We start from the raw sequence: 20,782 nt of genomic DNA on the forward strand, positions 1-20,782 counted from the left end.
CCCCGAGGCTGCTTGCTGGAGGCCCCGCCCACCGCCCCGCCCACCTTTAAGCCCCCCGCTGGGCCCCCGGTGCCGTGGTGCCCAGGTAAGCCCGTGGGGGGCTTCGGGCGGGCCTCCTGGCTCTGCCCTGCTGGAGCGAAGGCCAGCGCTCCACGCTTCAGGGGCCTCCCTTGCAAAATGATGCAACCCTGTTCGGGGACCCGCCTCCCCACAGGCAGGTGAGGGGCCGGAAGGTGGGCGAGGGCTCCCGGGCCCCCCGGCGGAGCGCAGAGGCCCCTCCTTCCCGTGTGGCTCCGAGCGGCCCGCGCGCGTCTGAGTGGCGAGCTGACTGTCTGCTTTCTGAACCGCCCGTTTTCTGCACCTGTAGATCTTTCAGAAACCCCTGATGGAGTCTGAGCTGCTGACAGAGAAGGAGGGGGCTATGATTTTTGTTAACTGGAAGGAGCTGATTATGTGTAATATCAAGCTGCTGAAGTAAGCCTCTCCTCTAACCCCAGCCTCGCTTCGCCTCCCGGGCGCCACACGTGTCCCCGCCGCGCGCGCGCCCGCGTCCCCGCCATGCATGTGCCCTGTCGCCTCTGCCTGTTCGCTCCTTTCCTCTCACAAGCACCACCCTCTTCCCGGCCCTGATGCTGGCCAAACACACCCTGATTTCTCACGGCGTCCACTGCGGTTCTAGGAGCTCCAGAGCGAGGCCACTGCCCTCCGCCTGTGCTCACTGGCTGGCCCCATCCCGGGCGTGGGGCGGCCCCCACGCCGTCCCTCTGACCCGGATTCCCAGGGGCGAGTAGGGGTCTCTCGAGACGTTCCTCGGGCCCACGGGTGGACCACGGTGGCACCGTGCACTGGCCACGTCAGGACAGCTCTCCGAGGCGCTGGCCTGAGCGCGGCGGGCATTTTGTGCCCAGCTGGGTCCTCAGAGGCTGCGGCGGGACCGGGGGTCGGAAGCCTGTGGCTGGAGCCTGACTCAGTGCCCTTCCTCCTTGAGCCTCAGTCCCCACGGGTTCTGTCATCATAAAGGTCCCTTCCAGGCCCTGTGGTGACAGCACTTGAGAGAACACAGGGGAGTCTGGGGCGGTGTGGCCCTGCCAGCCAGCAGAGGGCCACGCTTTCCCTCTTGGGGGGCTTTGGTGGTGAGGCACAGCCCCCAGGGCGCGGGGCCAGCCCTCGGCTCTGCGGTCACGAGGTCAGGAGCAGCTTTTCCTTCTGAGTGCAGGTCCCCACGCCGTGAGGGGTGTGGCGTGGACGAGGACGGGGCGGGGGGGGGGAGGAGCAGTGGCACGACGTCTGCCCTCCAGAGCAGCCAGCTTCCACCGGTGCCGCACGGGTGTCTGAAACGCCCACGCCCAGCCGTGGGGTCAGGGCACGGAGCTCTTTTCCCTCAGATCGACCTGGGCCCCCAGCCCCACTGCACGCCGGCTGTATGTCTTTGCACCCCGGGGACCCTGGTGGCAGGGGCTGAGCACCCAGCCTTGCCCTAGAGAGAGCGGCCCTGTCGCCTGAACCTAAAGTGTTGGACATGAATAGTTTTAACACAGACACAAAGGTTTCCTCTGGCAAATACGACGCAGGTGAAAGCGCCCTTTGCCTGGGCACTGTCAGCGGGGGTGGGGGAGGGCGTGACGTGTCCCTGGGGTCCCCCCGACAGGCTGGCCTGCGCAAGATTTTGTGGCTGGTGTTGCTCCCCTGCTTTCTCTAGTCTCCCCCATGCCTGCTCCTGCGGGGGGAAGCAGAAGCCCCCTCCCCAGCTCTGTTGGGGCCAGGCCTCCAGCCTGGAGGGAGGAGCTGAGCAGGCTGTGATACCTGGTGCGCTTGGCCACACAGAGGGCCAGTTCGCCCAGACTGCTGGGCAGGGAACCCCCAAGTTCCTGCTGCCACGGACCTGCCCCTGTGGGAGGGCCTGGAGTCAGCAGGCAGCCATCCCAAGCTTTCGTTCTGCACAAGCTGAGGAGGGCAGAAAGATCTAGAACCTTTCTATGTTGAGACCCAGGTGCAGGCCCCTGGGGCACCTGTCAGAAGGGAGACAGGAGTGAGGTGGGGCCCGCAGACCCGGGTGCTGGAAATGGTGTTTATTAACCATTTTCCTCATTTGGAAAAAAAAAAAAAATAGAAATGAAGTGAAAGAATTCCTCAAAAAAAGTTTTTCTTAAATAGAAAGTGTTTGGCTTAACTTCTTTTAAACTTAGGAAGCATAGACACAATTTTATTTTAAGTGAAAAAAAGAAAAATGAGAAACCTGCCTTGGGCGTAAAGACAAGAGGGAGAAAGGGCAGGACGCAGGGGCTCTGGGCTGGGAGTGGGGAGGCGGAGAGGAGCGGGGCCCGGGGACGGCGGTGCCCACCGAGCGGCTGGAGAAAGGTGGGGCCCCGGGACGGAGCAGCCGGCGGGACAGGGCGGGGCCGCTGTGCAGGGGCCTGGGGCTCCATGCCGACCGTCCCGGGCGCCGGTCCTACAGACCTCGGGCTCCAGGCTCCCGTCACCTGGGCTCAGGGCTGCTGCCGTCACCTGTGTGACTGTGGCCCGGTCACTCGGCTTCTGCACGCAGCGGGTTCCCCAGCGGAATAATGAGTCACCTGTGTTAAAGTGTCTGACACACAGGCTACACTAACACGTAGATGCTGGCCCTCGGACCGTGCACTTGGCCTGCTGTCTCTGGAGGGTTAGGGACACCGAGCGCGCTGGGAGCCGCTCACTGATGAGCGGGCGGTGCCGGGCCCCAGCCCGTGGGCCTTTATATGGACCGTAAATCAGCTCAGCAAAGGGCAGAGCTGTGGCCACAACAGCTGAGCCCTGGGACCCTTGGGCCCGGTGACACCCTCTGACTGGCCTCTGCAGAGCATCCTGGAAGGGGACCCACCGTGAACCTGAGGGGCTCCTGGTCACAGGAGGGGCCTTGCTTTAGGTCTGCCTCCCGCTCGGACAGCTTGAGTCTGACCCTCTGCTTGTGACCTTTCTTCTTTTCCCTCTCCCTTGTCACCCTGTCACTAAAAAAAAGGAAGGTGTGTGTGGAAGTACTTTCGTTCCCTTGCAGAGAGAATGTTTTGCTTCTTGGAGGGAAAGAGTGGAATGATGGGATTTCTTCCTGTTTCCACCATAGCAAGTGTGTAACAGGGGTATTCGGGGCTGTCGCCCCCCCAGATCGGTGGCATTTGACACCAGTTGCCCCAGTGGGCAGTTGCCGCAGCCCCCGGAGGGCACTGAGCCGCAGTCCCTCATCCCCGGGCGGCCTGCGCTCCCCTCGCCTCCTTGTTCGGACCGTGAAACTCGTCCTAGAGCTTCTCTCCTTCGCTTGCTGGCCCAGTCCAAGGACTTTTTTTCTTTAAGTAAATATGGAGCAGAGAGAAAATAAAGTGATCTGAAGTTTTTTAAGCCCAATACTAACATAGCAGGGCCTCTTGGGAATGGTCTAGCCCTACCTGTGGCCGTGAAGGCAGCCAAAGAAAGTTATAGTGACATCTTCCCACTGTTATGTTAAAACCATACAGCCCAATATTCTGTCCTATCCGTTTGTCCATCAGTCTGTCACCCACCCACCTATCCATCCATCCACTCACCCTTCTACCCCTCCCTCCATTCATCCACCAACCCACCCGTCCATCCATGTATCCATCCGTTTAAATGTTGTCCCTCCCTCCCTCCCTCCATCCACTCATATACCCACTCACCCAGCCGCTCACCCATCCATCCACCCCCCGCCCACCTCCACACTCACTAGGGTGAGCAGGACACACGGCCTCGTAGGCACGGCTCCTTGCTGTGCGGAAGCTCAGGGCCCTTTTCAAGGTCCCAGTGCTGGGGTTGGCGTGTTTGGGGTGGAAGGGCGGGATGCGCAGTCCACCCTCTTGGCCCTGAACACTCAGGCTGCAGCGGGACCGCAGAACAGACACCTCCCCGTGCCCCGGTCCCTTCTTGGCCTCCGGGATGTAAAGTGTTTGGGTCTGTAGGTCTGTCGTCACCCTCGCAGGCTTCTCTCTTCTGAGCGCCTCTCCATCAAGGCAACTTCAGTGATCCGTGGCAGCGAGGCAGTGAACCGGGCAGGCGGGGCGGACCGCCATTTTTCCTTGGCCTTGGTGGACGTAATAGGGTTGTTTTCCTGTGGCAGCTGATTTGCCACCTTAGTTATGTTTCATTTAGTCTGGAAATGGGCCTCCATGTCCCCCGGCAAACGTATTTGCCCGTGGGTGGCATTGGCCTGCACATAGGCTCAGTGCGAGGGCCATGCCAGCCGGGTCTGTCACCGCAGATAGCCTGTAAAGTGACGCGTTGACACAGAGACCGCATGTAAGCCACCAAAGAAAGGACTCCGTGTTTCTCTCTGAGGAAGGTCCGTCTGTGCCTGAGAGCCAGCGCACAGCCGTCGTGCCAAGGACACGTGCCCCGGCTCTTCCCTTCCCGTCTCCCACCCAGGCCCGTTAGTGGCCTTTGGGTCTGGGCCCCTCCCCCCCACCCCCGTTCCCGTCCAGCCCCGAGGGGTGCGCCGTGGCCATCGGACGGGGCCGGGCGGGCCTCACCAGCCGTGTTTCCGCGCAGAGCGCTGCGGGTCCGCAAGAAGATGTCCGGGGAGAAGATGCCGGTGAAGACGGTTGGGGACATCCTGACGGCGCAGCTGCCGCACATGCAGCCGTACATCCGCTTCTGCAGCTGCCAGCTCAATGGCGCCGCCCTCATCCAGCAGAAGACGGACGAGGCCCCGGACTTCAAGGACTTCGTCAAAGTAAGCAGCCCGGCGGGCGGAGCCGCACCCCGACCCCGACCGGCTGTCCTGGGCCGCTGGGCCCGCGGGGGTGACGCGGGGTCGCAGGCTGTTTCTGCTCGAGGCCACGGGGACTGAGGGCACTAGCTGGCTGATGTGGGTGTGACCAAGGGGGGTGGGCTGGGGCTTGGGACGAGGGGCCCAGCGCGGCCTGGGGGCTCCGAGCTGCTGTCCGGGGTTAGTGGGGCGCTGGGATCCAGGTTTCAGTTCTCCGCCTCCTTACTCGGCCCGAGGACCGGCAGGTCTCAGGTTCCCTGTTCTGATTAATCTGAGCGCCCTCCTCCTGGCTGGCCCTGCCCTGCGCCTGCCGAGGGAAGGGCCCGCAGCCCCAATGGACCCTTTGTTCCTTTCGCAACGGGTCCTTCCTCGTGGGCTGGACTCCGGGCAGCCCGTGGGGGTGAGTGACAGGCCAGGACCTCTGCTTTGGGGGAAAACAGGCGACCGGAGACCCAGGAGTTCACCAGGGGGACATTGGCGGGGGAGGGGGGTTGCTGCTGGAGGCCCCAGGCCCTGGGTTTGCTGTCCTGGGATGGGCCTTGGCCCGGTGGGTCCCTGCTGGGCATGTCAGCCCACACAGCCTCTCTCACAGGAAAAAAAAAAAAAAGAATAAAATAACTTCTGCTAAAAGGCACATTTTGATGAATAGACAATAAAATAGGAATGGTGGTGACAGGCCTGTCTTTGGCCGGACGTGTCTGGGGCCGGGCCACGCCTTCCTCCCGGGACGGTGTCCTGTGGCGAGCTCACTGCGGTCTCTTTCCAGCCACAGCGCCACACGTTTGCTGTGTCTCTCGCACCTGCCGTTCCTCAACATGAGATGCTGCATGTGCTGGCCAGTGAGGGGGGCATGCTGAGGTCATGCTAAGGGCAGGGGTGTCGCCAAGAAGCCACTCTGGGCGGGGACTACAGGCCAGAGAGCAGATGCGGGGCTGGCAGGCGCCACGGGCCACCAGGGCACGGGCTGGATGAGTCCATCACTGATGCCCTTGAACTTTAGGGAAGTGCTGACACCAGTCCAGAGAGGGGGCTTGTGCCCCCCCCCACCTGCCCCGCGTCAGCTCCCCCGCCTCGCCCCTGTGGGAGCCGGGCCTGCCGGACCTGCTGGAGGGGCCTGAAGGAACATGTCCCCGGCTGGCGCGGGTCCCGGCGTGGACGCTCCTGGCAGAGAACGGAGCCTTGGAGAGCCCAGGCTGCATACAGTCCCAGGCGCAAATACATAGGGGCACCTTTGGGGGCTCGAAGGACACTTGTCCTCCGGATGAGGGGCAGAGTTGGCAGAAGTGGTGGAAGGAGGGGGCAGGGCGTGTGGGTGGAGACAGCCGGCCGGCTGGGCGCTGGGGTCCGGGCCTGTGTCTGAGCTGCGCCGTCCCTGCCCTGCCTGGGGTGCCCTCAGGGGGTGCAGGCTCCCCCCGGAACAGTCACGGCCGTCCGCCCTCCCAGCATCTCCGGGACTCAAGGGGAACTTTTGTCCTTGTGATGGCCCTTGTTCCCGGGGATGTTAGGACATGTCTGCAGATGCCCAGGAGCAATCGTCTGTGATCTCATCTCTGGCCGGCAGGAACCCTGTGTCCCCTGGAAGGACCCCGCAGAGCGGGGCACGACCCTGGGGGCTGAGTCACAGCTGCGGGTCTCTGGTTCCCCGTCTGCAAAATGCCTCGTCCTGCACCAGGGCGGCCCCTCTGTGGTCCCCCAGAACAATGAGGCGTCACTGTCGGCGCCGCCGGTCTCTCCAGGACGTTCACAGACATCTCTCATTTCAGAGGTTGGCGATGGACCCTCGGTGCAAAGGGATGCCACTGTCGAGCTTCATACTGAAGCCCATGCAGCGGGTGACAAGATACCCCCTGATCATCAAAAACGTAAGTACTGTCCCCCCTTTCACAGACACGGTGGCTCTCTCGGCATTTCGGGGAGCCGGGGTCACGGGTGAGTCCCCCGGCCGGCACACCTGCTGTCTGTTGTGCAGAGATCTTGTACCAGCAGGTGGGGGGGGGGGGCACCGGCGTGGTAGCACAGAAAGAAAAGCGTGTATCGTGAGAGAGCTGGTAACACGTGACCTTCCGCGTGCGCCCAGGTGGCTTCCACCCTGTCAGCTGGGACGTGGCAGCTCGGACCTGGGTTGCTTCCCATCTGAAAAGCGAGCGGGAGGCCAGGCGTCCCCGAGCCTGGGATTCTGGGGTCACGGGCAGCAGGTGGTCCCCGGACAGCAGGTGCAGGTCCGGCTCCTCTTCGTGGAGAACCTGCGGCCCAGCCGGGTCCGCTGTGCTCGCTGCCGCTGAGGGGTGCTGCCTTCGGGTGCCTCAGTGGCAGCGTCTGGAAATACACGTATTGTATATATGCAGACACGCATGTTTACATAGATGCAAGCGTGCGCACACATGTATTTCGAGATCAGTGTGTGTGCAGAGCAGGCCCCACCGGGGCCTCCTGTTCCGACCTAACGCTGCAGAACTGCTGCCGGCCTCCTTCTCCCGGGAGTGTTCGGAGCTCCCTTCTCCCCAGAGGCCCGGCTCTCACTTTCCTCAGCGTGTGCGCCGATCCCCTCGGTCCCCGTGTCCGTAACAAACCTTCCTCACACGCGAGTGGTCTCCCCGGTCCGACGCCAGCCGCACCCCACAGAACACCCACATCGGCTCAGTTAAGGAACCGGTTTTGAATGGGGTTGGCCCGTGGTCGTCCGCTCCTCCAGCTCAGCAGCTCCCACTGAAACGCCCGCGAGCCTTCTTTCCCTCCCGCACAGCGGCTCCCAGCGGGCAGGTGCCAGCAGGCGGCTGCCCTGGGCGTTCTAGATCCAGCCGATGGAAGAAAAGCAGACGCCAGAGAAGAGCTCAGTGGCATTAATATTGAAAAGGAGAAACAAATGATCCTTATTTGCGGGAACATGGTGGCCGCCGTGTAGAGGTCCCGACAGTGGCCTGAGAGCGAGCAGAGCTGAGCAGAGAGTTTTAAACGTGGCGCAGACGGGGAGCGGCAGAAGCGCCACGATTGAGTGTTTTCTCCTCGTGCTGAGGCGCAGGAGTTCCTAGGAGGCCCCCAGGACAGGACCTTAAAGGGTTTAGAGTCAGAGTCACTTACAGAAGCGTCTCTCATCCTGGGAACAACCGCGGTGTTCCCTAAGGGGAGCAGTTAACTAACTGTGGGGGAACCTGTCCCGGGGGATGGTCTCACACAGGGGCCAACTGCCGTGTGCTGGCGTGGAGGGACCTGCGGGAACCTCGTGAGCTGAAGAAAGCAGCAGCCCCGCCTGAGCAATCTCACGGTGCGGGCCCTTTTGCAAAACAGGTGACACGCTCCGTGCGGCTATGAAGCGTATGCACAGCGTGTAAAGGGCGTGGGCGGGAAGCCCGGCGTTGGCATGGCTACCGGGGGTACAGGCAGGCAGCGAAGGGAGCATCCACATGTGCTCCGTGTACTTCTGTGTCGCGTGAGTCCTGCACATCAGGGACGTGTCAAAATACTCGTGCAGAAGCAGTTTTCTTTTTTTAAATACTTTCTACATTTATTTTTAGAGAGAGGGGAAGAGGGGGAAAGAAACGTCGATGTGCGAGAGAGACATCAGTTGGTTGCCTCCCGCACGCCCCGAGCTGGGGACCTGGCCCGCAGCCCAGGCCTGTGCCCTGACTGGGACTTGAACTGGCGACCCTTCGATTCACAGGCTGGCACCCAGTCCACTGAGCACCCCCAGCCGGGGCGCACAAACATTTTTCTTAAAAATAATTAGAGGAACACGGAAACACTGGAAACAGTGTGGTGTTTTATGGGACGTGCAGCGTGTGCGTGCGCTGTGGTTCACCTTCACACGCTGACACATCCCGGAGCCCTTGGCACTGGTGGGCAGCAGATGGCCCGCTGCCGACTGGGACGGAGTAACAGGAGGGTCTGAGCCTGGTTTTCCTTTTTAAAAATTATGTCTATAGGTATATAAGCAGAGTATGTTAACAAGGATGTCAGCAAAGGTAATCTCCAGAGATGGAAATTATTGGTGATTTTTAGATTCTTCATAACTTTCTGAATATTGTGCATTGCACACTCCTACTTTTCCAATTAGAAAAACCAGTAAAACTATTTTCATTTTGAAACAAAACAAGTAAGTTTACGTAATCCAGCTGTGGGGTGCCGGTCCAGAGCAGCGGTCCTCACGCGTGGCTGCATGGTAGAATCATCTGGAGGACTCTAGAAAATCCCCAGTTCTGAGTCCCAGCCCCAGGCGTTTTGTTGGGGTCGCAGATGAGGCATCCAGATTTTTCACGGAGATTCTAATGTGTGTTTTCCTCAATTTGGGCGCCTACTTAGGACTTTAAACCAAAGCGTGTACTTGAGGTCAGGGTAAGGCCTATTCGAATTATTTGTCCAGGCAGACCTGGGAGAGACTGTGTGTGGGTTTGGCTCCAGACCACACCACAAGGCGAGCATTTCCCAGGGCGCCTGAAATCGATGTTTACGCTGCTGCAGTCCATCAAGTGTGCAATAGCATTCTGTCTACAAAACAATGTGCCTGCCTTCATTAAAAAAGACTTTATTGCTAAAAAATGCCAACCTCCATCTGAGCCTCTTGGAAAAATGGCGCCAATAGACTCGCTTGACCTGGGCTCCCGCAGACCTTCCTCCTGGAGCAAACGCCGCCTGTACAGAACCCGACAGCACCGGGCACGTTTGTCGCGGGCGAGGCCTGGGCAGGTCTGCCCTCCGCACGCTCCTGGGGCCTTGCGAAGGGCCCGGGCTTTTCCCTGCTCGTAGGGCCTCTCTCCGTGGCGACTGCATCCAGGCCCGCGTCCTCAAGCGCCTTCGCAGGCCGGGGGCCCTGCAAGCGCCTCGCTGGTGTCGAGCCACGTGGTGCCCCCAGCAGCTTTCTCAAGGGGTGCCATTAGCCTCCCCACTTCACGTGAGGAAACTGAGGCTCAGAACATGTCTGTGGCTGGCCCACGTCGTGACTGGTCACAGGCAGAGCAGGGGTTTCCTCCAGGAGGACTGGGCTGGAACTCATAACCGCCGGCTGGGCCTGTCCGTCCAGAGAAACACCTGTTTGCGTTCCGGTCTAGAGCTGCATGGACCCCGCTGCCGGGCAGGGACCCCCGCTGCCGGGCAGGGACCCTCGCCAGTGGGCATGGACCCTCACTGCTGGGCATGGACCCCCACTGCTGTGCAGGGACCCCCGCTGCTGGGCACGGACCCCCGCTGCAGGGCAGGGACCCCCGCTGCTGGGCAGGGACCCTCGCCAGTGGGCATGGACCCCCGCTGCTGGGCAGGGACCCCCGCTGCTGGGCAGGGACCCCCACCGCTGGGCAGGGACCCCCGCTGCTGGGCACGGACCCCCGCTGCAGGGCGGGGACCCTCGCCAGTGGGCACGGACCCCCACCGCTGGGCAGGGACCCCCGCTGCTGGGCACAGACCCCCGCTGCCGGGCAGGGACCCTCGCCAGTGGGCACGGACCCCCGCCGCTGGGCAGGGACCCCCACTGCTGGGCACAGACCCAGCAAAGAGCCGTTCTCTTGGGAGAAACCCATGCTGGGTGCATGCGGGTGCATCCTTGCACTGCCGTGGCCACTGCCCTCCTCACACCCCAAGTGTCAATACCGTGGCGCCCCTGTCCCCCAAGGGCACTGCCAGTGCTCCATGTCAGGGCCGCGATGGGCGCTCAGAGCTGCGTGGCTCTGTGCCCACCGCCCGGGAGAGGTCTGTGCCGGGCGCCGCCTCGGTGGGGCCTGACCGCCAAGGGCCAGAACCTCAGCCCCCACCCCCCCATTGTCGCCTCTGGTGTCCCGTGCAGATCCTGGAGAACACCCCTGAGAACCACCCCGACCACAGCCACCTGCGGCAGGCCCTGGAGAAGGCGGAGGAGCTGTGCTCGCAGGTGAACGAGGGCGTGCGGGAGAAGGAGAACTCCGACCGGCTGGAGTGGATCCAGGCCCACGTGCAGTGCGAGGGCCTGTCCGAGGTGAGCGGGCCCCGGGGCGGACGGCGCACGCCGGCCCCTCCGCTGCTTCTGTCCGCCGCGTGCTCCAATTCCAGGTGCCTTCCTTCCCGTTTCCGGCAGTCCCTCTTCCTTGCAGTCGGTGGCTGGTGGCTTCCTCGTGTCTTATTCGTGGTGCGAGTGGCCGCACTCCTCCTTCATGTCCTCACACAGGTGAAACGTAGTCCTGTAGGTTTGCAGCGTGGCAGCCCCCGAATCCAGCTCCTGTCTGCTCTTCCGTAGCCCTCCCCACGCAGGCCCGCGGCTCTGTGTGGGCTGCCGTGTCCGGCCGGGAGCGCACGTTCCCCAGGACCTCAGCTGTGGGGGCCTGGCCGTCTGAGGTGGCGTTCCTGCCGAGAGGCTTCTGGCCGGGATCGCCCCGAATTAAATGGGGAGGGGCTGTGGGGCCACGCCGTTGTGCGAACTGTGGTTTAAGGGTCAGAGAGCGGCCGTGGGACGGCCTTCCCTCCATTTACATCAGCGTCAGAGAGAGTCCGGGGTCCTTGCTCACATCTTCTGTGTTCGAATCTGTCCTTCTTCCTCAGGGTCCAGTTCTTGCCGCTTCCCCGTTAGCTCCCCACATCGCGCGGGCCTGACACATCTCCTGTCTTTGCACCCCGAGTAGCCGTGGAAGTGGGAGCTCAAGGTCACCAGATTCAAGAGAGGCTCTCATGGCCACAGCCCGCTTTGAGGCTTGTTTGTCCTCCAGGGTTTGCATGTCCTTTTTCGTTTTTTTAAGCTTTATTTATTGCCTTGAGAAGGAGAAATACGTTTGTTGTTCCACTTACCCATTCACTGATGCATTGTTTGGTTGATTGTTGCTTGTGTCCTGACTGGGGATTGAACCTGCAACCTTGGTGTACTTGGACGAGGCTCTAACCAACTGAGCTACCCGGCCAGAACTACATTTTCATTTTGTTTTTGGCCTCTGCAAATTTCTTATTTTTGTCACCCTGTTACATTTAAAAAGTGCAATTTTGTACTTCACCCAGTTTTAAAATTTCCACTGGGTGAGTCAGAGTGTTTGGTCCGCTGTGCTCCCAGGATCAGCAATGTCTCCTCTAGTGTTCAGTTGTCTTCACGGAGCGTCCCTTTCCTTTCGTGCTGTTCAAAGACACACAGTCACACACATGCACGCACACACTGTTCCCCAGCATCCACCGCCCCCACTCTGGTGGCTTCGAAGGCAGTCACTACCTGAGCAAGAGACCAGCTGTTCCTCCCTGCCCCGCCGCCTGTCCACCTTCAGTGCAGGCGTGGGGGAAGTGGAGTCGCGGAAACAGTGCCGTGGGAACCGAGGCGGCTGACGGGGGCTCCCGCGTTGGAATTTGTGCCGATGTGCAATTCAGGGCCTCTCGCTGGTTGGGCAGCCCAATCCATCCATCCACCCATCCCTCCATCCACCATCCACCCATCCATCCACCTCATCACCCCTTGACAAATACTCTCCCCAGGGAGGTCTGTAGGGTTCATGGTTCTGGGGAGAGCCTTGGCCTCGAAGGCTGCTGGGTAGAACATCTCCCTGGGGCTTGAATGTGGGCAGGAGGGGCTGTGACACATTCCCGGTTGGCATTGCTGCCTGGGCACAGCTGTGGCCTCCCTCGTCCTCAGCCTCTCCCCTGCTGTCAGAAAAGGGGGCCCTAGTGAGGTTGTCTCTGCCTCAGTCTTCCTCTGCCCCTTCGGAGCCTGCTCACGTGAGGTGACAGAGTGAGGGGGAGCTGCCTCCCACGCCCCGCTCGGTGGGAAACTGCTCTGTCCAGCAGGTTTCACAGCCACGGCAGAACAAGTCTGTCCAGGACACTGTGTTATGTCTGGGGAAGGAAGGTGGCTGCTCTCTCTAGGGGAGAACAGCAGCCAGACCTCTGTCCCTCGTGCCTTTGATTGAGGAGGATATACACGGGAGACACGAGGTCAGCATTCACGAATCATCCATAGCTCTTAGGTGCTCTTACGTCACCGTACACGGGGCCCCCTTTACGCTTCACTGCCCACTCCGGTCCCCTCCCCTCCGGGCATCACCGTGCAGCTGTGAGGTTTTGTTTGTGCGTTTGCCTTGTTTAGTCATTTGTTGCTTTCAGTTTTCTATCCCACACGCGAGTGGAATAATATGGACCTTGACTTCCCTGTCTTATTTTGCTTAGCACAATATTCTCAGGGTCCTCGATTGGGGCCTCGGCTGCAGACCTGCCGAGGCCTGGCCCCACATTCTGACAGAGCCCACACTTTCGGGTGCGGAGAACCCCAACTCACCACCTGGCCTGACTTCTCCGGGTTTTGTTTCCTTTCCCAGCAACTGGTGTTCAATTCGGTGACCAACTGCCTGGGGCCACGCAAGTTCCTGCACAGCGGGAAGCTCTACAAGGCCAAGAGCAACAAGGAGCTGTACGGCTTCCTGTTCAACGACTTCCTGCTGCTGACCCAGACCCTGAAGCCCCTGGGCTCCTCCGGCACCGACAAAGTCTTCAGCCCCAAGTCCAACCTGCAGTATAAAATGTACAAAACAGTGAGTCGGACTCTGGATCACGCTGGCTGGGTGGGATGGGGCACACGCTCTCAGGAGTCAGCGCGTCGTCCGTGCTCACGGCCGCGGCGCGGCGGGGAAGGCGGGGGTGACCGGGGCTTTGGGCCACTGAGTTCCAGCGCAGGTGCGCCTCGTCTTTTGAGCGTTGCCTGGTCATGCCTCGCAGAGACCGTGCTCTTTACGAATCGAAGGCCAGACCACCACCAGCAGAAAGGTTGCAACTTACTTTATTGGGGTGGTCCGGAGCCACCCGAGGGGTCCCTGTGCTGTCCGGAAGGGGACGTCACCCAGCTCCATTGATGCACCACCTACCGGTTGCTGGTAGCCGCATGGGTCCCCCAGACGTGATGGAGCCACACCCCGCCCTGGCGGCGTTCACGGCCAAGTGTGCAGAGGAGGCGGGCGTGGGGAAGTTCGGGAGTGGAGCTCAGGTGCCCACCTCCTGGACATTCCCGCGTCCCCTCCAAACTTCTCCTGGTAGTTTGAAGGACCCCCCCCTCCCCCCGCCAGCATAAGCAGTCCCTTTGTGGAGGTTTCCCTAGGCTGTGTATTCATCTGCTCCTACGCATGTGTCTTCTTGTCATGGGATGTTGTTTTTCTAAATGTGTCTCTGCGGGGGTGTTCTGACAGATGAGTTTTCTCTGAAGCAACAGTTAGCCTTGTTTTAGAGAAAAAGAACAACGGACGTAGGTAGATTGTCATTAGAAAATTTGCCTGAAAATCTTTGGTGGGGAATTGCTCGGAGGTAAAGCTGATGGAGACTGTTTGCGGGTTAGGGTACCTGCAGGAAAAACAGAGCAGTCCTTAGTCTGAAGGACTTAAAAAATACCTGCAAAATGGGGGTGTCCATATTTATGATTTGCTACACACGAAAGTTGCTATTAACACAAAATCATTATGCGGGTAGAGTTTGCTAGAACACACACACACACACGCAGACAGATTCTAATTTACTGGGACACGTGCACACACGGTCTGTTTCACAGGCCACGTGCACACAGGTGCGCGCACTTGGAGTTGACAGGCACGTACAGACACCTGTCTGGTTTCCTAATGCCTCTGCATTCTTTTTCAGCCTATTTTCCTAAATGAGGTTCTAGTAAAATTACCCACCGACCCGTCTGGGGATGAGCCCATCTTCCACATTTCCCACATCGATCGCGTCTACACGCTCCGAGCGGAGAGCATAAACGAGAGGTAAGCCCCGCCGCCCCCCGGCGCCCGGCGCCCAGCCCGCCAGGTGCAGGGCCGTGTGGGACATTTAATTAACCAGCAGGCCCCAACATTCCCCCGGCTGCAACGCCACAGTGCCTGGCTGGAGGGGACGCGGGAGGTGGTCATACTTTCTTCCAGGGACTCACGGAAGTGGGGCACATGGCATGAGCGTTTCAAATGAAATTAATTGAAACTAATTTAGCTTGAGAACTGTTTTGGGGGGGGGTGGCATTTTCAGCTTCCTTTGAGATAAATGGAGCCTCTCAGGTTTCCCCGGGGGCAGAGAGCAAAAGGAAAGCCGCTTGGGGGCTGACGGGACCACCCACACGGCCCCTTCTCCGCTGGCTCCCGGGGACAGACATTCTGGGTCCTGGAACTGCGGGCAGTTCGCTCCAGTCCGGCCTTCAGGAGCTGCCCTGCAGCCCCATGAAACAGGTCAGTTTCTGAAGGGTGGGCCCGGCGCAGGCCAGCGACATTCCACAGAGCGCTTGTCCCGACCAGCAAGCTGGCCACGGTCACGGGGCAGACAGGCCTCTGAAGGATGACGGAGAGACGTCACAGTGAAGTGCTCACCCTGGGGCAGGGCTCCCATTGTGGGAAGCTGTCCCTTACCTGGGAGATGGCTTCGTGCTCCCCTTGGGTGTATAGTAAGGAAGAGCGTCGGGCCTTGCTGGCTGGGCAAACGCGGGGTGCTCCCAGCGGAGGCAGGAGGGGCCATGTGCCCTGCCACCTCCAGGACTGCGGTTCCCACCGATGCATGTCCACGGGACATGGGCGAGGTCTCGGGACCCCCAATAGTGTCACCATGCCGCCCTTATCCACGGGAGGAATAACTAGGTGCCTCCTGTGACCTAAGACAAAACTCTCTTTCTGAGCCTTTGCTGTTAGACTCGAAGGAGCAAGCAGAGCCCTGGAAACCGCACTCACACCGCCCCGAGGCCGTTCCCTGAGTTCTGCTTGGCACCTCCCTGTCTTTTCCTTTGCAAGGACCGCCTGGGTGCAGAAGATCAAAGCGGCGTCCGAGCTGTACATAGAGACGGAGAAAAAGAAGCGGGAGAAGGCGTACCTGGGTAATGCAAGGCCGGCCAGAGAGCCGCTTAGCGGGGCCCCGGCACCTCAGAGTGGAAGGTGGGCCTGGGGGGGAGAGGCCGGAGGCGGGTGGCTGCGGGGGAGGGGGAGAGCGGGGTGCAGGACGGGGCGGGGGGCACACTCCTGGGGCAAGGCAGCGAGAGCGGAAGGGGCGGCACAGGCCGGCAGGGGCGGAAAGCGCCCGATGCTAAGAGGAAGCCTTTCGCGTCGCTCTTCCTGCCGTCGAAGTCCGCTCTCAGAGGGCCACGGGGATCGGAAGGTTGATGGTGAACGTGGTGGAAGGCATCGAGCTGAAGCCCTGCCGGTCCCACGGTAAGGCCCCCCGCAAGCCCCCTCTAGTGTGTGTTGGGGGGCGGGGGTGCCCCTTCTGCCTCCCCCAGGCTGGCTCTAGATCAAATAAAAACTGCTATTTCCATCACCCTAAATTTCCTTCCAGAACTGGTTTTTGTAGCAGTTGTTAAAAACCAAGAGTTCTTTTCGTTAAATCCTGTCCAGCGCCTTGGCTTTCCGAGCAGTCTGCGAGGCCGCTGTGCCCCGTGGGCGTGACGGCCGAGGCCGAGGCAGGGGCAGAGGGCAGGCCTAGTGTCGGAGCCCCCTGCCCCCGTGATTTGCGTCAGCTTAAGCACGATGCTGAGCGGTAGGGGGTGAGCCTGGACTCTCCGTCCGGGCCCCTCCTCAGGCGTGGCAGTGGCGGGGACGAGCCCGGAGAGCCCGCCGCGGGCCCGGGTCGAGCAGGCTCTGTGCCCCCCAGGAAAGAGCAACCCGTACTGCGAGGTGACCATGGGCTCCCAGTGCCACATCACCAAGACCATCCAGGACACCCTGAACCCCAAGTGGAACTCCAACTGCCAGTTCTTCATCAGAGACCTGGAGCAGGAAGTGCTCTGCATCACCGTGTTCGAGAGGGACCAGTTCTCGCCCGACGGTGAGCGGGCGGCGGCGGCTGGGGGCCTTCTTCCTTCCCCGCCGCTCAGCCTTCACGGGTGAACGTTTCTCCCTGGGCACGGGGTGGCCGGACAGGCCTGCGCTTCCCTCCCCCACGGAGAGGAGGTTGGGGCAGGACAGGCCTCAGCCCCCCGAGCGGCACACGGCACCGCTGCCGGGGCCTGCCGGGGCAGAGGACAGAGCTGCTGGCTCTCAGGGGTCCCACTCCCCTGGACAAACACCATGGTCCTGTGCTGCCCCCAGGGAAGCCCAGCCCGTAGTCCTTGGCCCACACCCACAGCGATAGCAGCTAAAACCAGTCTGTTGGGCAAGAAGGACATGAGCCACAACGTGGCAGGATCGGGTGGGGTTCTTGCCAGACACTTCTGGTTAACCAAGGAAGCGGAGCTGTGCTGGGTACATCTTCCCCGCAGGCAGTTTCCTGTCTCTGCTCCGAGCCTGGAGAAGAAGGGGTTTGGCCAGTGACCCCAAGAAGCTCCCTCTTTCTTCCTCCCCCCGATAAAAACCAGAGAGTGGGTTTAAGATTGCGGCCTCGTGCTATTCAGGGGGCGTGAGTGCGTGCTGGGCGTGAGGGCCTCACGTTAGCGTGGTCTGCGCACAGCTCCCGCGGCTCTCAGCGCTTTGGGCGGACTCCCTCCCCCAGCCCCCCGCGAGTTAGCTGCTCCCGGTTTCCGCCCCGGCGCAGCGGCCGGCTGCCGGCACTGACCTTGTCTCATCGTCAACTGGGGTGAAAACGGGTTTCTTTTTAAGTAGTGACACCTCATGGCACAGCAGCTCCCCTGGGGCGGAAGCTGAAGATCCTGGTGGTGTTCTTACCCAGGAGGGTATTTCCGCAACGTGCCCACGGAGGCCAGACAAGCTGGGGGCTGCCCCCCAGGGAAACCTCCCGGGTGTAACACGGGGGCTTTGCAAGGAGGCTGCGTCCTGTCCGGGAGAGCCTGGGTCGGTATAGCAGGTTCAGTAAGTCGCCGTCAGATGACCAGAGGAGGGACTCAATGGCCGGGGGGCCCTTTGCCACCATCGCGCACGCGTCTGCATCAGCATCTAAAACTTTCAGACAGTCACGTCCGCTCTCGTGCTGATGCTCGATGTGGGAAGAGAGGGCTGTTGAGACCCGTCTGGGAGCGGCCGAAAGCGTGCGGGTCCCGGAGCTGCGGCCCCCGCGCCTGCCCCCCGCATCTGCCCGGCGGCCCCGAGACCGGCACGGGGGAACCAGGCCAGGCCACCCCCTTGGCGTTTCTGAAGTGGTGCGAGGCCGCAGAGCGCGCTCCTGGGACAGCTGCTGGGGGAAGAGGGGACTGTCCGGCTCTGTCCCTCATGGGCTGTCTTCCCTCCCGGTGGTTCCTTTAAGGTTCCCCTACGTGGCTGCGGACTGAGCGGCTCCCAGGCGGCCTGCAGACCCACTGCGGCCTGGGTGTGGGGCGGTTGCGGTCTGCGTTTTAACCCCTTCGAGACTCTCCTTGGTGCCGCCCGGCTGTCCTTTTCTTTCCGCTCCGTGTGTCACGTAGGAAGTTCATGGGTCCCTGCAAACCGGCTAACTCCCTTTTCCAGGAAGGGAGAGCAGAAGGTCCCCCTGGGAAGCCGCCACAGGCCAAACACGAGCCTAGGGGAGAAGGGGCCCCCTCTCTGAGCAGGGTCTGTTCGTTCTGCTTTCAGATTTTTTGGGTCGGACGGAGATCCGCGTGGCCGACATCAAGAAAGACCAGGGTTCCAAGGGTCCCGTGACCAAGTGTCTCCTGCTGCACGAAGTTCCCACGGGGGAGATTGTGGTCCGCCTGGACCTGCAGCTGTTTGACGAGCCCTAGGCAGCGGCCCGGGCAGGCTCCCGGGTCCGGCCTGGCCGGCAGGTGCCGTGTGGAGTGGCGACGCCTTCCTAAGACCACCGTGTGGGTCAGCCCCAGGGCAGCAGGACGGTGCAGAAAGGCCCCCTGGTGATTCTCGGAGTTTCTCGACAATCCCCCCCATCCCCCTCCCTGACAATAGTCTCCTATTTGAGGAAACAAAACTGTCTTCCTCTGTCCTCACTGCAGGTCTCATTACGGCTTCTAGGGTCTTTGAAATCCGACAGCTGCCAGCGAGGTTTGCCTGGGGGCCCGGCCCATCCCTGGTTCTGGTTGCTGTCAAATGACTTACAAACGCACTGTCTGAGTTCTGGGGAGTTCACGTGACCCTCCTATGTCTTACCTCCACCAGCCCCTGGTCAGCCCCTTGACTGAGTCCTTGGTATGTTTAGGAAAAGTTACGGTGGCTCCGTCAGCACCGTAGAAATGTCATTCCCCTCCCCCCGCCCCCGGGGTCCAATCTGAGACGCTGCCCTGGATCTAATCACCCCTGAAGATGCTCCTGCTCAGACACCAGGCTGCTCTCTGCAGAGCTGGTCCATGGAAGGCTGCAGGCCCTTCTGGGTCTTATATTGATAGATGTCAATGAAAATTGCCCCTGGCTACGATCGGGTGATTGGACTCCGGTCTCCAGTGATGCTGGAAGGTGGGAAGGAAGCCTGTTATCTCCGGAGTCACACTCCGCCAGAGCATGTCACCCAGGCCCCCTGAGAGGCCACAGCATTGGGCCCTGGTTGCCGGGGCCCCGTAGGAAAGCTCTCTCGTGGCTGGAGGTCCTGTGATGTTTCCTCACGGCTGTTGCTGGTGACCAGCTCGGAGCCTCTTCTCGCCGGAACGTGCCGGATCCTGACCGCCACGGGACATGTCAGGAGCTGTCTTTGGTACGATCCCAACAGGCATCCCTGAGGCATGAAAAGAAAAGGGGACAATCTGGAAGTGGGTGGAAAGGCCTGAGCGCATCAGACCCTGGGAGCCTGCAGCCCCTCGAGCCTGGGAGGAAGACCTGCGACTTCCCCGCGCACAGCAGCTTTCCCGCGGCAGAGCCTGTGCGCTGGGGCCCGGCAGGAGTGCCCGACCGCGGGTCAGCTGTTTGGTTGGAGTCCTCGGATTTGTCCCCTCTTATCCGCCGGGAGACAGGCTGGTTAACTAGATAATAACTTGATTGGCTAATGAAACGTGGCTTATATTTTGTTTGCATGTTGCCGTCCTCAGAGTCCCAGTTGTCATGGTCACGAGATGCTCTCCGCATGGTCTCTTGGCACTGGGGTCTGGCTCTCCTGTGCTGGTGTTTGCCTCGATGGCAGGCCCTGGGCTTCAATCGGGGGGGCAGCAGCACTTCGTCAACAGCAGTGGCCGCACCCCTCCTCGCTGGGCCCCGGGCTCCGCGGCTTTCAGAGCGTGCGAGTGGGAAAGGGCAACAAAGTTTACATTTCATACTTTTTAAAAACCACTTTATTATTTATTTGTTGAAGATAGCGTGGAGTTTTGTATCAAGAACAACAGACATAAGTATTTTCTGAAACAAGCAGATAGACGCGCCCTTTAGTCAGAAACCTCCGCCCTGAACACGGGCGTGTGTGTGTTCGCCACTTCACCGCAGAAAGCATGGTCAGAACACTTTAAGTTTACATTTTTGTTCAGAAGCTGTTTTAAATTAAATCTATGAATAGACGGACCCCTCACGCTTTCCTCTTTCTGTAACCCATCCAGCTTGTTCGCTGTGTTTACGAAGGACGCGTCCCCACGGTAGACAAAGGCATTGAACGTGTAACGGGGTAGCTCTGGGTCACCTCCCACTCCGTTCCTTCTGTCCTTCCTCTCCTTCACGGGCCTCCTTTGCGTGCCAGCGTGAGGCGTCACTGTCCGCGTGGGCAGGAATGGCGTGCACCGTGGCACACGTCTTGTTGCCCTTCCGGTTGCGGGAGGTCCCCGCCCGCAGAGTCCCGTCGTTGGAATTGGTTCTGCATGGAAGGCGATGCGTGAGTCCTGTCCCCTGTCCCCTGGCTGACCGCGCTGAGCATCCCGAGATGGCCCGCGGGTGGCAGGCTGGACCGCGTCCTTCTGGGGGCGTCCGGCTGTTCCTCAGAGCAGCTGTGACTCGCGACGTGCGTCGGGAAAGAGGAAGGAGGGCACGCGTGGAGCCTCCAACCTCCAGCCTCTCTCTCTTCCCTTCTGCCTTTCCGGCTGCCGGGGCAGGACTTCGCAGAGACGAAATGTCCCTCGCCATTAAGCAATGTGTCACTGAGGTCTTTGCTTTCCAGAGATGGGGAGGCTCTTGTTCTCTGCATCCGGGCGCTCTGACCCCAGCCCTGCCCACCCCCCTTCTCTGGGCTGTGCTGACCCCCTCTCGCCAGCCAGGGGCTTTTCTGCCCACTGGGCTGGGCCTAGACCACCAATCCTGAAGGGACGGTCCGTGTCCCTGTCCCGCGGGGCGGGGTTTCCGGTTGACACTGTCTCCCTGCACGTGG

The 20,782-nt window shown here is 60.8% G+C and overlaps 1 protein-coding gene across 1 annotated transcript in view; it reads left to right on the plus strand.

The window, feature by feature from the left end:
- The window catches only part of ITSN1 (intersectin 1), a 159,404-nt gene extending 140,584 nt beyond the window's left edge, over window positions 1-18,820 (plus strand). Inside the window, exons 30-39 of the mRNA XM_090271503.1 lie at window positions 368-474; window positions 4,531-4,714; window positions 6,514-6,612; window positions 10,521-10,688; window positions 12,994-13,206; window positions 14,300-14,421; window positions 15,427-15,509; window positions 15,757-15,840; window positions 16,280-16,453; window positions 18,130-18,820. Of these exons, the coding sequence (XP_090127629.1) occupies window positions 368-474; window positions 4,531-4,714; window positions 6,514-6,612; window positions 10,521-10,688; window positions 12,994-13,206; window positions 14,300-14,421; window positions 15,427-15,509; window positions 15,757-15,840; window positions 16,280-16,453; window positions 18,130-18,278 (1,383 nt within the window). The 3' untranslated portion in view covers window positions 18,279-18,820. The remainder of the gene's footprint in view (window positions 1-367; window positions 475-4,530; window positions 4,715-6,513; window positions 6,613-10,520; window positions 10,689-12,993; window positions 13,207-14,299; window positions 14,422-15,426; window positions 15,510-15,756; window positions 15,841-16,279; window positions 16,454-18,129) is intronic.
- Window positions 18,821-20,782: the final 1,962 nt, after the last annotated feature.

This window comes from Furipterus horrens, unplaced genomic scaffold, assembly GCF_987537825.1.
Source record: "Furipterus horrens unplaced genomic scaffold, mFurHor1.1.pri manual_scaffold_1, whole genome shotgun sequence".
NCBI classification, from domain to species: Eukaryota; Metazoa; Chordata; class Mammalia; order Chiroptera; family Furipteridae; genus Furipterus; species Furipterus horrens.